The sequence below is a fragment of the Anoplopoma fimbria genome, chromosome 2, assembly GCF_027596085.1.
Source record: "Anoplopoma fimbria isolate UVic2021 breed Golden Eagle Sablefish chromosome 2, Afim_UVic_2022, whole genome shotgun sequence".
Classification (NCBI taxonomy): Eukaryota; Metazoa; Chordata; class Actinopteri; order Perciformes; family Anoplopomatidae; genus Anoplopoma; species Anoplopoma fimbria.
This window is the reverse complement of record NC_072450.1, coordinates 17,867,882-17,880,154: the sequence shown is the minus strand read 5'-3', so window position 1 is coordinate 17,880,154 and position 12,273 is coordinate 17,867,882. Positions and strand designations below refer to the sequence as shown.

At 39.1% G+C, this 12,273-nt stretch overlaps 1 protein-coding gene across 2 annotated transcripts in view; it reads left to right on the top strand.

Moving 5' to 3' along the window:
• Positions 1 to 80: 80 nt before the first annotated feature.
• The window catches only part of myo1ea (myosin IEa), a 46,087-nt gene continuing 33,894 nt past the window's right edge, over positions 81 to 12,273 (top strand). Inside the window, exon 1 of one of the 2 annotated variants that reach the window (XM_054614134.1) lies at positions 81 to 414. In XM_054614134.1, the coding sequence (XP_054470109.1) occupies positions 412 to 414 (3 nt within the window). In that variant the 5' untranslated portion in view covers positions 81 to 411. The remainder of the gene's footprint in view (positions 415 to 12,273) is intronic. The other variant, XM_054614125.1, reaches the window with a different exon arrangement.

The following is a 12,273-nucleotide window of genomic DNA, read 5'->3' as shown; positions in this document are numbered from 1 at the left end:
TCTCTCCCAGCACCTAATGAATATTTAAGCATATTCCTCGCAGCGTGGTTTGATTGGACCCTCTGGCTCCGTTTCCTGTGTTTTGTTTTCAGAGCCGAGTTTTGAGGGCACTGCTCGCTCCGTAAATGAACATCTCTCTGCGCCGCTGCTGTCAGCGTAGGACTCTGATCTGTCTGCACAATGGACGGAGGACACCGCTGAGGATCAATGCATCCATGCTTTCTGGAGTTTATCGGGAATATCTTTTAACTATCTTTTAACTTTTGGATTGTGTCCTCTGGCTTTAGGTTTAACAACTAAAGAGGTTTTTTTTTAAACAGTGTAAACTTCACTGAGGTTTGTACAACTAACGTTACTGGATCGCTGAGAATACGACAGAGAAGACTGCGACTGTTGTGTTGAAGCCAGAGGATGGTGAGTTCAATTTCATAATAACACTGGCTCATATTTTAAGATACAATAAGATAATCCTTTAGTAATCCCACAGCGGGGAAATTTGCTAATTTGTATTTTAAAATGTTATGCGGAGTTACTGATACTTCCTTTATGGATCAGATTATATATAGAAACACATGTGTAATCGATATATAGTCAATTTAATTAGACAAATGAAACGTTTTTTAAATAATGTCGGTTCTGTCATGTTTATCTTTTCACACTCTGCCCATTCACCAAATCGAAAATATAATCAGCTCCAGTTTTTGTTACTTTACTTGACATATTGCTTTATTGTTGTTGTGAGAAAATGATCTATGTGTCATTTGTTGGTTTAATTATTTATTGTACATTGTTTTGGTGTTATTTCCATTTTGATCATCAAACCACAATCAGTAAAAGTCACCTCTGTCTGTCTTTGACTAGTTCCTCCTCTGTCTTCATCCTGACAGTCTCTCTGACTGTCATAGACTTTTTATGGGCTACAGTGAAAGTAATTAGACAGCACTGACCCACAGCTGGAGAGTCAAACTTGTGTGAGTGACACCCAGAGAGCATGACATGTCCCTTAAGCACATTTTTCATAAGGTGCAGCCTTTTCTTTAAAACTGGTTAGTCTTGGGAGGAGAGGCAGCCGGGGAGCATGTGTCAGGTGGAGTGTGTGTATTGCATGTGTGCAGCATTGTTATTGTGTACGTGTATGTGTGTGTGTGTGTGTGTGTGTGTGTGTGTGTGTGTGTGTGTGTGTGTGTGTGTGTGTGTGTGTGTGTGTGTGTGTGTGTGCACGTGTGCACATTACATGGAGACAGGTTTTTCCTGGTTACTGAATGCCATCCCTGCAGCAGACACGCCTAGAGCTAAGTTATGGAGGAGGCCGTGTCCTCGTTGTTTGGATTTGGCAAAAACTCCTCAAGCTACATTCTTCTGTAGCATAATTCCCACTTTGAACATAACAATACAGCTGTGATGCAACTTTTTAGCACATATTAATGTGTCTTTGACAATATGGCTGCTTCTTTGTAATTGGAGACAACACTTTTAAGTAAGTGAGTTTGTTGAGGGCTTACATTTGCCTTCGGAATCTAAAGAAACATTTTTTTATCATGCATCATCGCAGCTTCAAACCCGTTGCTTTGCTCACATACACACAAGCAATGTCTATTTGAAGCAGGTAAGACTGAAACCTGTTAGCATTCTGCCATCTGCTGATGTATTGAACCTGTAGGTCAGGTTGCCTAGAGACAAAACAAAGGACAAAGGTTGCACATTCTGCAGTAAGCATGACAGAGCTTTTGCATTAGAGCTCAGATGTAATACATTACTGCAACATCCTTGCTTTCATTCTGCTTTTGTGGATTAATCACTTTGGATTTTGTAGATTGAATGAGCAGTAAGCACAGTTGTTTTCTTCTTGTGAGGTAACTTAAAACACTCTTCAGCAACGACATGAAAAGAACGGTTTAAAGAATGGCTTCTAAGATGTGGTCAAGACACCTAGTTTTAAAGACAAAGAGAGTATCATCAGTTAAAGAGGGCATTAAATAATGTAGAGAAGAGAGAGAAAACAGTCGGGTTGTCATCCTGACTGTCTGGAATAGCAGACACCAGCATCGCTCACTGGTTCTTTCTCTGCCAGATGCTGAATAGCAAGTCGGTATGACAGCAGATGGTTTGCATTAGTTTCTCCTACAGGGAGGTGCATACTGAGTAACCCCCATCTCCCTTCATTTCAAAGCTGGCGCTCCATTTTCAAACCGATCACTGCTGTAGAGATTTGCTCAGGAATTCAAGCCGTCCCTCTAAAAACAGGACGAACACCCATTCTGTGGACCTGGGGAACTCGTTAGGCTTGTCGTTTTGGTTCAGAACACTCTCGACCAGTCCCATACGTCTTTGTTACAAAACTGTTTGTTCAATGCTCTGTTGTTTGTGATGACGGACATCATGAGTGTTGAATTGTTGTAAATCATTCTGCAGAAGAGAAGCATATAAATTGTAAATTGCAAATCTATGTTGTCTACTACCAACAAGTTTGTGAGCTTTTCACTTTGTATTAGTCCGTGCTTGAGTCAACTCTGGTTTTTACTTCTTTTTGGAACTATTGTTTTCGATATTTAAAATGGAAATGCAACATTTCTATTACTTTTATTATTTAATCTTTGAATATATTGCAAGCAGATGTGTTTAGATTGTGTTGCACATGAGCACATCCAGTCATGAAAAATGTTGACGCAACAATAAAAACCTTTATAGTCTTACACTGCAGATATTAACGCCACACTCACAATAATGTACTCCATCACTTACCTCATCTTCTAAATTGGCCAACACATCTTGCTTCTTCTTAAAACTCAGGCATGGAGCCATGCATCTGCCTTCTACGGTGGGACATTTTACAGCTGATTTGATTTATTGAAATCTTAAATTCAATATTAAAGTGCAATATCTTCCTGTACAATTCCTCTGTGCACAAGATGCAAGAGGCTCAATTACTGAAAACAAATAGTTGGAGTTATTCTTTATTTGTTTATTGTTGCACAGTTAGCTCTGCCAAATGAAACATCAGGTACATAAGATAAGGTTTTGGGTTAGTTTTACCCAAAATTAGTTAAACATAAAGGATGGCTAATATTTATTTGAAAGTGATTATTTCTGTGTCGTCACTTACAATAAAAGCACATATTTCTATTCACATTTCATCAGTGAATCACCCAGTGTTGACATCAAGGCTTGTAGTGTTCCTGTAAATGTGAAACATGATATTGAATCCTGGAATTGGTGAGGCGAGGAGCACCCAGCGGTTCTTGTGACTCAGTTTGTTTACTGGGTCCCCTGAGCAATGTGTGTGTGTGTGTGTCTGTCTGTGTGTGTGTGTTCATGTGTGTGTTACCCCTCCTGTGGCCAAGAGCTCAGAGTAGCTGCCCATTGTGGCGATATATGTATGCCTCAGCCTTGTTTTCAAACGGACCACCAACCATAGACACCTTTACTCTACTGGTCTACTTACACTGCTGTAGTTCTGGTTCTGGAGTCTCAGCCGCCGTGTTTCACTGTGAATGATGGGAAGAGGATGCACACAGCAACCGAACAGAGCGCTGTACACATTTTCTCAGAGATTAACTGGCCAATAATTGCACAGCTGTAATATTTAGTTATCATGGGGTGAAAATGTTATTTGATCACATCATTACTTTTTGACAGTAATTACCGTTTAAGCCATGCTTCTGGAGGGGCTCTATGAATGGCAATGTTGGTTGGTGGCTCCATTATAGTTCAAACTGAAGTTCCTCAATACCTTTTGCATGTTTTGCCATACAATTCGTTACAGTTATTAATGATGACCAGAGGGTTAATTAACATGATGTTGTTGATCCCCTGACTTTTCATCTAGCGCCACCATTAATTTGATATTTGTGTTTTTTAGTTAAATGTCTCAAGAACTATTGGATGGATTGCCATAAAATGTACTGGACACATGAAAGCATTGTCATTGTGAGCATGTTTGCATGCTGACTTTAGCATACGGCTCAATGCACCACTGTGCCTAAGTACAGCCTAACACAGGGGTGGGCAATTATTTTTCCCAGGGGGCCAAATGAGCAACTGAAAATATTTTGGATAATATACATTTTATTTCTATATAAAAAGCAGTAAATGGCATTGTTTTGACCGCTGGTAAGAGTGTATGTTATTATTTGGCAATTAAAAGGTGAGGTTAGCTTTCAAAAATATCATTTATTCAAATAGAATTTCCAAAATGATAAACAAAATGTGAAACATTTGACTCATTTTCAGTCACATTAATAACAAAGGGCATTTTGAGTTTCATATACTATTGAAACAAGGATTTTCTTAGCTTTCTAAAGACATCACATCATCTTTGTAGCCAAAATAAACAAGACATGTCACTGAACTGTGTAACTGTGTAAAGAAAAGTGTCCCAGTTTTGTAGCCTTTTTGACTTTACATGCCTATATTAAACATTTAATGTTTTCAGAACTGTGCAAAAAAAAGAAAGAAAAGAAAATTGTACTCTTTAAACACGGCGACATGCTCCCCACAAACCAAACACACAGGTTTACCCTTGACTTCAGTAAAGAAAAAAATAGTAGTCCATATTTGTTTGAAAGTTCTGCTTTCGGCATTTTTCAGGGGTGACAAGGAAGGAAGACAGGTTGTCAATCACACGCATTTCACGTGCACAGTTGACGTGCACGATTGCGTGCACTGTGAGAATAAATGGGCTTCAAAATAAAAGCAATGCGGTTTTAGTCCACCCATAAGATAATTAGAAAATATGTTTTATTTTCTAATTATCATGTAATCTTTTGCGGGCCGGTCAGAATCATCGGGCCGTACAATGCCCAGGTCTGGCCTAACAGAACCTCTGGACTTGTTACTGCAGGGGTTTAGTTCTTTTTATCCTTCAGCTTTTCCCCAAAATGTTTGAATTTGCAATAAAATAATGTGTCACATTAAGCACAGCTGTATCTGCAGCTGTTCTGGGTTTTTGTTTTCACCGTTGTTGAACATGCACATCAAATCAGTAAGAGGGAAGTTGATGGAATTATTTGGTCAGAGTTTATTAATCATCTTTAGCACCTAAGCGTCCGTGCTGAAATTCATCATCTCAAACATAAAAAAACTGTAGGCCATTAAACAAAATTTTCCTGCTCAGCTGTTTTTAGATCCTTCTTAATGCCTGAACAGACCACTTCTCTTTTACTTTATGAAGATAATAAAGTAACTTTGTCATACATTATCTTATCTGTGTCAACATAATCATGTTAGTACTGCTCCATGTAACATCCTTTAATGCTTGTTTAGTTTGTTTTCCTTGTTCTCAGATCATGAACCAAACAGTGTCCTGCCATAGCCGCCTATTTGCATGTATGACTTCCCTCATTGTAGACAGGGAACAAGTTCAGACTCTTGTGCTCCGGCCGTCTCTGATAACTTCCCATCGTCACATGCCAGCCAGTGTTAGGCCTCATACTATGTCCAGCTCATTTGTCTTTATGTTTTAACTTGCTGTCTGTTTGGCCTGATTGCTGTTGTTTAACCCTACTTCCTCACAGAGACACTCTACTAGCTCAGTGAATATCTTACAGTGATATCAACAAAATATCTAGTTGAACATATATATTTTTGGCAAAGACCATGTGGGAAAAACATGGTAGACAGAACAAGAACTGAGTCAAAGCTTTTAAAAGGCTTGTCAGCTTGTCAGCTTCAGACATGAAGTTACTGACTGGAAACAAATTTAAAATTAGCTGGTTTGAATTAGTTGTCTTTTTTGGCATATGCCACATGGCGGGGTTGAGTCAGTGCATTTCTCACCGTGGAATCATCCAGTGACTGTAGTGTTGGAATAGTATCCTCTTGAACTTAAAGGTTATTTTCATCCTTAAACATGGTTTTAGAGTGTACTATTCATACTATATTATTCTCAGAGATTCTATGTCAGTTCTATGTCCAAATATAATACTATGGTTAGTAACAGCTGGGACACAATAACATTAACAAAACTAACCACATTATGAACCATATAACATGCCCTAAACAGGACAATTACAAGCTTTGTCCTCTGATTATCTGATGGAAATCTGAAAACTGTCCATCACAAATACATTGTGGTATAATCACAGGAAGTTCTGCTGTGTTGAAAAGTAGGATAGATTTACTCCAGAAAATGATGTTCAACATAGCAGTTAAGAAATATTGATTTATGTGTGTTTTAATTTTACTTAAATGAACAGTTTACTTTAGAAAATCTCACAATGAGAAATAATATCTCCAATAACACTTACTGTATATTCGCAGCCAATGTTCCTATTTGTTATACTGTCGTCACAGTTTGCCTATGTACTCAGTTTTAATTGATATTTGGACTGATGGTCTCTTGTGTGGTGGATTTCCTTTCACTTTGCTTTTCTTACCCTGTACAGTACAATTGTCTTCTGATTGAAATCAGCTTTTCTATTCCTGCAGCTTGAAATTGTTCATAACGGACAGATAAATTACTGACATAAAGCCAAGTAAGCAAATCAAGCTGAAGGCAAACTTTGATGCACTTCTTGTTTTAAGTCACCACCTATAATTTATCAAAGTGTCAGGCAATTATTGCCCTCTTTTTTTAGATATTCAGGGTGAACACATCTGTGTGAGTATTGTGTTTTTTCTTATACACTTAAGCACTGCTCTTTAATTAGGAGAATCACAGTATGCATCATCAATCAGTGCTGGCTGGTGCTCCATTCACCACATACTGGGAAGCAGCGCAGTGACTCTCTGTGCCGTCAGTGCCTGCGTTTAAAAGCTGAGTCATTATTTTAGGTACATTATGACTGGATTCACTTTGGTGGAGTTCACATGTCAAAGTCATTAAACTCCCAGTTGTCATATGCATGCACCACACCACACCCAATGAACCTACAACAAAAAAAACACTAATGCACTTGTCGTCACAGTTATAGATATGCAGCCCAAAGCTTTTTTTAAATTTCAGTTACAGTAAGATTTTGTATGGTTTTTGAGCCCACTAAAAACTCTCTGGAGAACAAGCGATGTTTACAAAAAACACATAATGCAAGGACAATGCATTCTTGCTCTTAGATTAAAACACAGGGATTGCCTTGTCTGACCTAAAGCGACCTTTTATAATTCCTATAATTTGACCTGTTTTTCAGAGATATACCTCTGTTTTCTAACCCAGTCCCAGAGGTCTGTTTCAAGTTTATTTGTTATAATGAAATCTATTGATATTAGATTTACAGAGAAAACAGAACACTTCTGTTCAGGGATACAACCGCTCAGATTCAGCAGGAAGCTCTCTTTGAGACCTTTGAAGACTTTAACTTTAGTAAACTGCTTCTCTCCTGGAAGCTGTTTAATAAAGTGAGCTGCCATTGTAGCTTGTTAGTGCTGATACTAGAGGGCCTTTCTGTCCATGGTATATTATGAAATACTGGAGACATTATTATGTAGTCAAAAACATCAAAAGCTGGGTTACTGACATTACCGAAGCCATCTTTAGTAAAATGCTAACATCCCACTTTAAAAGATTTCTTCTCTTAATGCCAGATTGCGTCTTTTTCTGCTCAATTAATTTGTCAAAACTTAAATTTAATGAGCCAATGACATTTCTCTTACATCTGAAGAAGTGATGGAGGCATTAAGATAATTCATGAGTGGCAGGAAACACAGAAAGCCCTGGCATGTTTGGGGGCCTCTTACCAAACCAATGATCCACTCTGTTTCTCCTTCCTCCTTCGATTCAGATTGAAAGGGTCTTCAACTTGTGTCTGACGTGTATTTGCATGTATTCGGTTGCTACTAGGGAAGATGCTGGTTTAGATTTCGTTGATTGAAACTTGAGACTGCAGCCCTGTTGTGGTACAAGGCATGGCTATGAATGAGTTTCCACTGCAGATGGTTTGTTTACATTCAACCACTACTGAGGCTGCTTTAAAAATAAAAATGCACTGTACTTTCTGACACATCTCTGAGGACTTCAGCTGAATCAAACCACATTTTCTTTGATATTGTGTTTTATTAGCAGCCTAGTTGCCTTTGTCATCCACTGAGATTAAAGTTTAAAGTCAGCCACTCTCAAGATTCCACATTTTTACTCTACTCGGCAAAAGAAAAGTGCAGCCACTCATTCCAAGCTGAAACTCTGTGTTGCTCAGTCTGAGATGAGTTAAAAGTCGTCCAGTATCTGTTTACACTTGATCATTATGTCCTCTTTCTCTGGGAGGGACGGCGCTCAGCCCTGCCCTGCAGGCACAGCATTGTAACATCATCACAACTAGTCGGTGCTCATGTTACCAAATCCTAGCAGAAAGCTATATTGCTTTTCATTCCTCCCTTGTGTGTGACCCCGAGGAGCTCAGCTCTTTAACAGCATGTGAAATCTAGACATGGAAACAAAGAAGGAGGCTTGTTTGTCTGCATCATTTACAATGTTGTAGTCCCAATTACATGCAAGTGACCACTGTCACCGTAAAAGTTAGGAAGTGAAATGATAGTTTTGGCTCCCCGCTATCCTCTACTGTACAAGTGTTTATCACTTACAGGAGAAAAAAAGTTTATACTCATTATCACTCATATTATACATTTCAAATTTCCTGTACACCATTTCCAGTGACTTTGGCCCCAAGCCTTTGCATTAATAAGAGATTATTGTTTTCCAAATATGAAACCTATTAGGCGAAGCCCTCAGGCGAGGGCAACTGGCATTGTGGCTGTACTGTCTAACAAATGACTGACACTGTCAAGGACGCTTAATAACAAGATGTTTGAAAAGAGAGACCATGTATCTTTAGCCTTATATTTTGGGCTGCAGGCTATATGTTTCTCCATATACTCAGAACAGACCTTACAGACATTTTTCCACAGTCTGTTGGCAGGTAAAGCAACAGGGAGCTTTCTGTCTTACTCCTCTCTATGTTGTTGAGCCAAATGTGACTGCCTGTTGTTTGAAGTGGAACAAAAAAGTGGATTTGCTTCTTTAAAAAAAAAAAACTTAGTCATCATCTTTGCAAAATTTAGCACCATAACTTGAATTTTATATAACATTTTTTACATTATTCCTAGTGAATTTTCAACAATTAGTTTATAGAGAGTTTTTCTGCTCTTTGCAATTTAATTCAGTGTGGATTTACTCTTTCATCAAGTTCCAGCCTCATCTGGAGTTTTCAGCCCTAAGAAGATCCTTGAAGACCCTGTGTGTGAGCGCGTGTGTTTGTGTGTGTGTGCTCAGGGCTCAGTGTGACCTTAATGAGCATCCCATACCCATGAAGTTCAGACCGGATCAGACTGCCTCACACTGGAGCACTGGAGGTCACTGCTCCTCTGACACCACATGCAAACACACACACACACACACACACACACACACACACACACACACACACACACACACACACACACACACACACACACACACACACACACACACACACACACACACACACACACACACTCTCTGCTTCTTCCACTTTGCCCCTCGTCATTGTTTATCCTCTCCCTCTACCTTGGAAAGGCCAACCATCTCAGTCAGCAGTTTTATCTGCATCTGGTCAGATTGCACACAGTGAGTGCTCCTGGACAAAGTGCAAACGTAAGCAAGAGAGACCAGGTCAAAATGCTGTTTAGAGAGTTATACCTCCTAAAGCTCTGTTTAGTTTAGATCAAAACAGATATGTTTTGGAGTCCAATGAGGAGTAGGGGAAAAAAGCAACCCACACATTACTGCTGTGCATGTGTTGAAGCTATTCCCTGACCTCTTTTGGCACAGTTCAGGTGTGGACTGAAATTGTGTCCTGTAGTAGCACTAGACCGAAATAATGGCGATAGGCTTGGTATGATTTCAGGTTATTTGTCAGTGAATTAATGCTCATCAAGACACAAGCCAAGTTCCAGTGTCTTGTTTTCCACCTGCTGATTAAAGCCAAGGGGGTTTGCCCCAAAGTTAGCAGGCTAACTTAAGTAGAACTGACCTTTTAATGTGGACCAGCTATGCTAATTTTAGTGACAAACTGCTCCTCCTCGTCATATACCATATACCCCAGTGAAAAGTCAGGAAGGTATGAAAAAATAGCATACCATATTTTCTGAGATTGCTCTTGCTTAATTTTGGTGTAGCAATAAACTCTATCAAAGCAGACATTTGGGTGCCTTTTGTGTTACAATAGATAAAATGTGGCTACATGATAACATGATATAAGGACAATGTGGTTTTCTTGTAATAAAAAGGTTATTTTAAGTTTGGAGGACAAACTGGCATAGTGCATGAAGTGTTCTGCCAGTTTGCTGCATCAAGACTAAATATTTTATGTCAGAATATTGTGCAGATTTGTTGGAGGTCACGTAACAGTGTGATCTGATCTAAGTCAAAATGATCATCAGTGCTTTTACTGTGATTATAGATGCTAAGATCAACATGTAATTCTGGTGGCGAGGCGACTCTTTTCTCTTCATTTGGACCACAGAATTGTTTAAAGATAAAAATGACTTTACACTCTGCGAAACTCATTGCAAAGATGACAAAATGTAGGCATAAATTAGAGCATTTAGATATGTCTTTTAGTTTACCAGAACAAAACAAAAAAACAAAAGGAATTTCATAGGACTGGGAGTCTTTTGGAAACTCTCCTCCATGACTGGAATTACCCTTAATTTGTGTTTTAATTTGTGACACATATTTACCAAATGACTTGGGTCTTTGTCCTTAGCTCTTTCAAAACACAGTGCTGATGAGTATTTATAATAATTTGGAAACAGCCGTCACATCGTTATTTCTTGCTGTAGATCCACATCTTTTTATATTTTAACACCAGTTGCTTTTTAACTATTCTAAAGAATAGTATTAATTACTGTACAACAGCAGTAATATATCGTCCTGCATTTAGTGCACTTGAGAAATAGATGTTCTGTGTGTAAAGTCTGATTATTAAGTTTATTGAAAGGACATACTAGTATTTTTCAACACAACTACAAAAACATGTACTGTGTGTTTATTGTCAAAGTTATGATTTTTTTAAATTAGTTTTTATGATAGGAAAGTTTTTGGAACAGGACATTTTCAAGCAACATTGACTTGACCAGGTCAAGTATGCTGGCACATGTTGGCACTGCCAATCTAATACGTAAGGGCTTATCAGACACGGGGTCTCTCCTAAAGCGGTCCGCTCCCGGCCAAAGTCAAAGTCATATCCTCTGAAATGCTTTGGGCATTTTCCTTAAGTTCCAGTCAATGTATGAGCAGTAAGTCCGGCATGTAGCACTAAGAAGCTTCTGCAGTTAAGCCAGATTTAGCTTCAGAGGCTTCAACTAACACATCCTTCAGTTTGTACTCTGCTTCATTTAAAATGTTCTAATCTGATGATGACAACCACAAGAACCGGCCTGGTCCTGAGCAGAAACTAATATTTGACCAGTATTTGATTTACCTTCACACACATGTCGTCAACTTTACATATTTATCCTCAATCAATTGCTTCTACCAAAGTTGTGCTATTTCTCCAGACTTTTGGTACGCAGTGATTAAGAACTTTAGTTGCTTCTTATTTTAGAACCGAGGAATTTGTTCTTATGGCTTTTATCCAGATTTGCCTCAGAGGGCAGAGCACAAATGAAGTCCTAACACATAGTGGACTGTGTGTAAGATCCTGGTGAGAAAAAGGAGAACGGCACAGAAGGGAGAAATGAGGGGAAAAGTGCCGCTTATGATACCGAATCAAACCCAGCCATTTCCTGTTCCCCGAGCCAGAGCTGCTCAGCACTCTCCATATATGGTAATGGTATTTGCATGGAGGGAAACCCTGGGCTTATGGATCAGGACTGGTATTGAAATTCCTTTGTATTTGACTTCTGGGAAAAGGTCTGGTCCCATTGTTTGATTTTGGATGATCTGGAAGTCTTTGATTTTCAAAGCAAAAACTTACAAGGTTAAAACTGTCTTGTTCTTCCATTGATAACTGTTGTTTAAGGATCTGTTAAGACGTCATATATTCTGATCAAACTGCCTCTGAACACCATTTTTTCAGTGATGTCAGACGTTTGCTCTTAAATGAGTCCATGTGTTGCCGTGCTCAGGAAGAAGTCTGTGGTTCCATGGTGATGGTGTTGTTATGGCCACCACATTTGTGCCAGACGTCCCTTGTGTGTGTGTGTGTGTGTGTGTGTGTGTGTGTGTGTGTGTGTGTGTGTGTGTGTGTGTGTGTGTGTGTGTGTGTGTGTGTGTGTGTGTGTGTGTGTGTGTGTGTGTGTGTGTGTGTGTGTGTGTGTGTGTGTGTGTGTTTGTACACTTATGACACTTATGACGCCTCCACC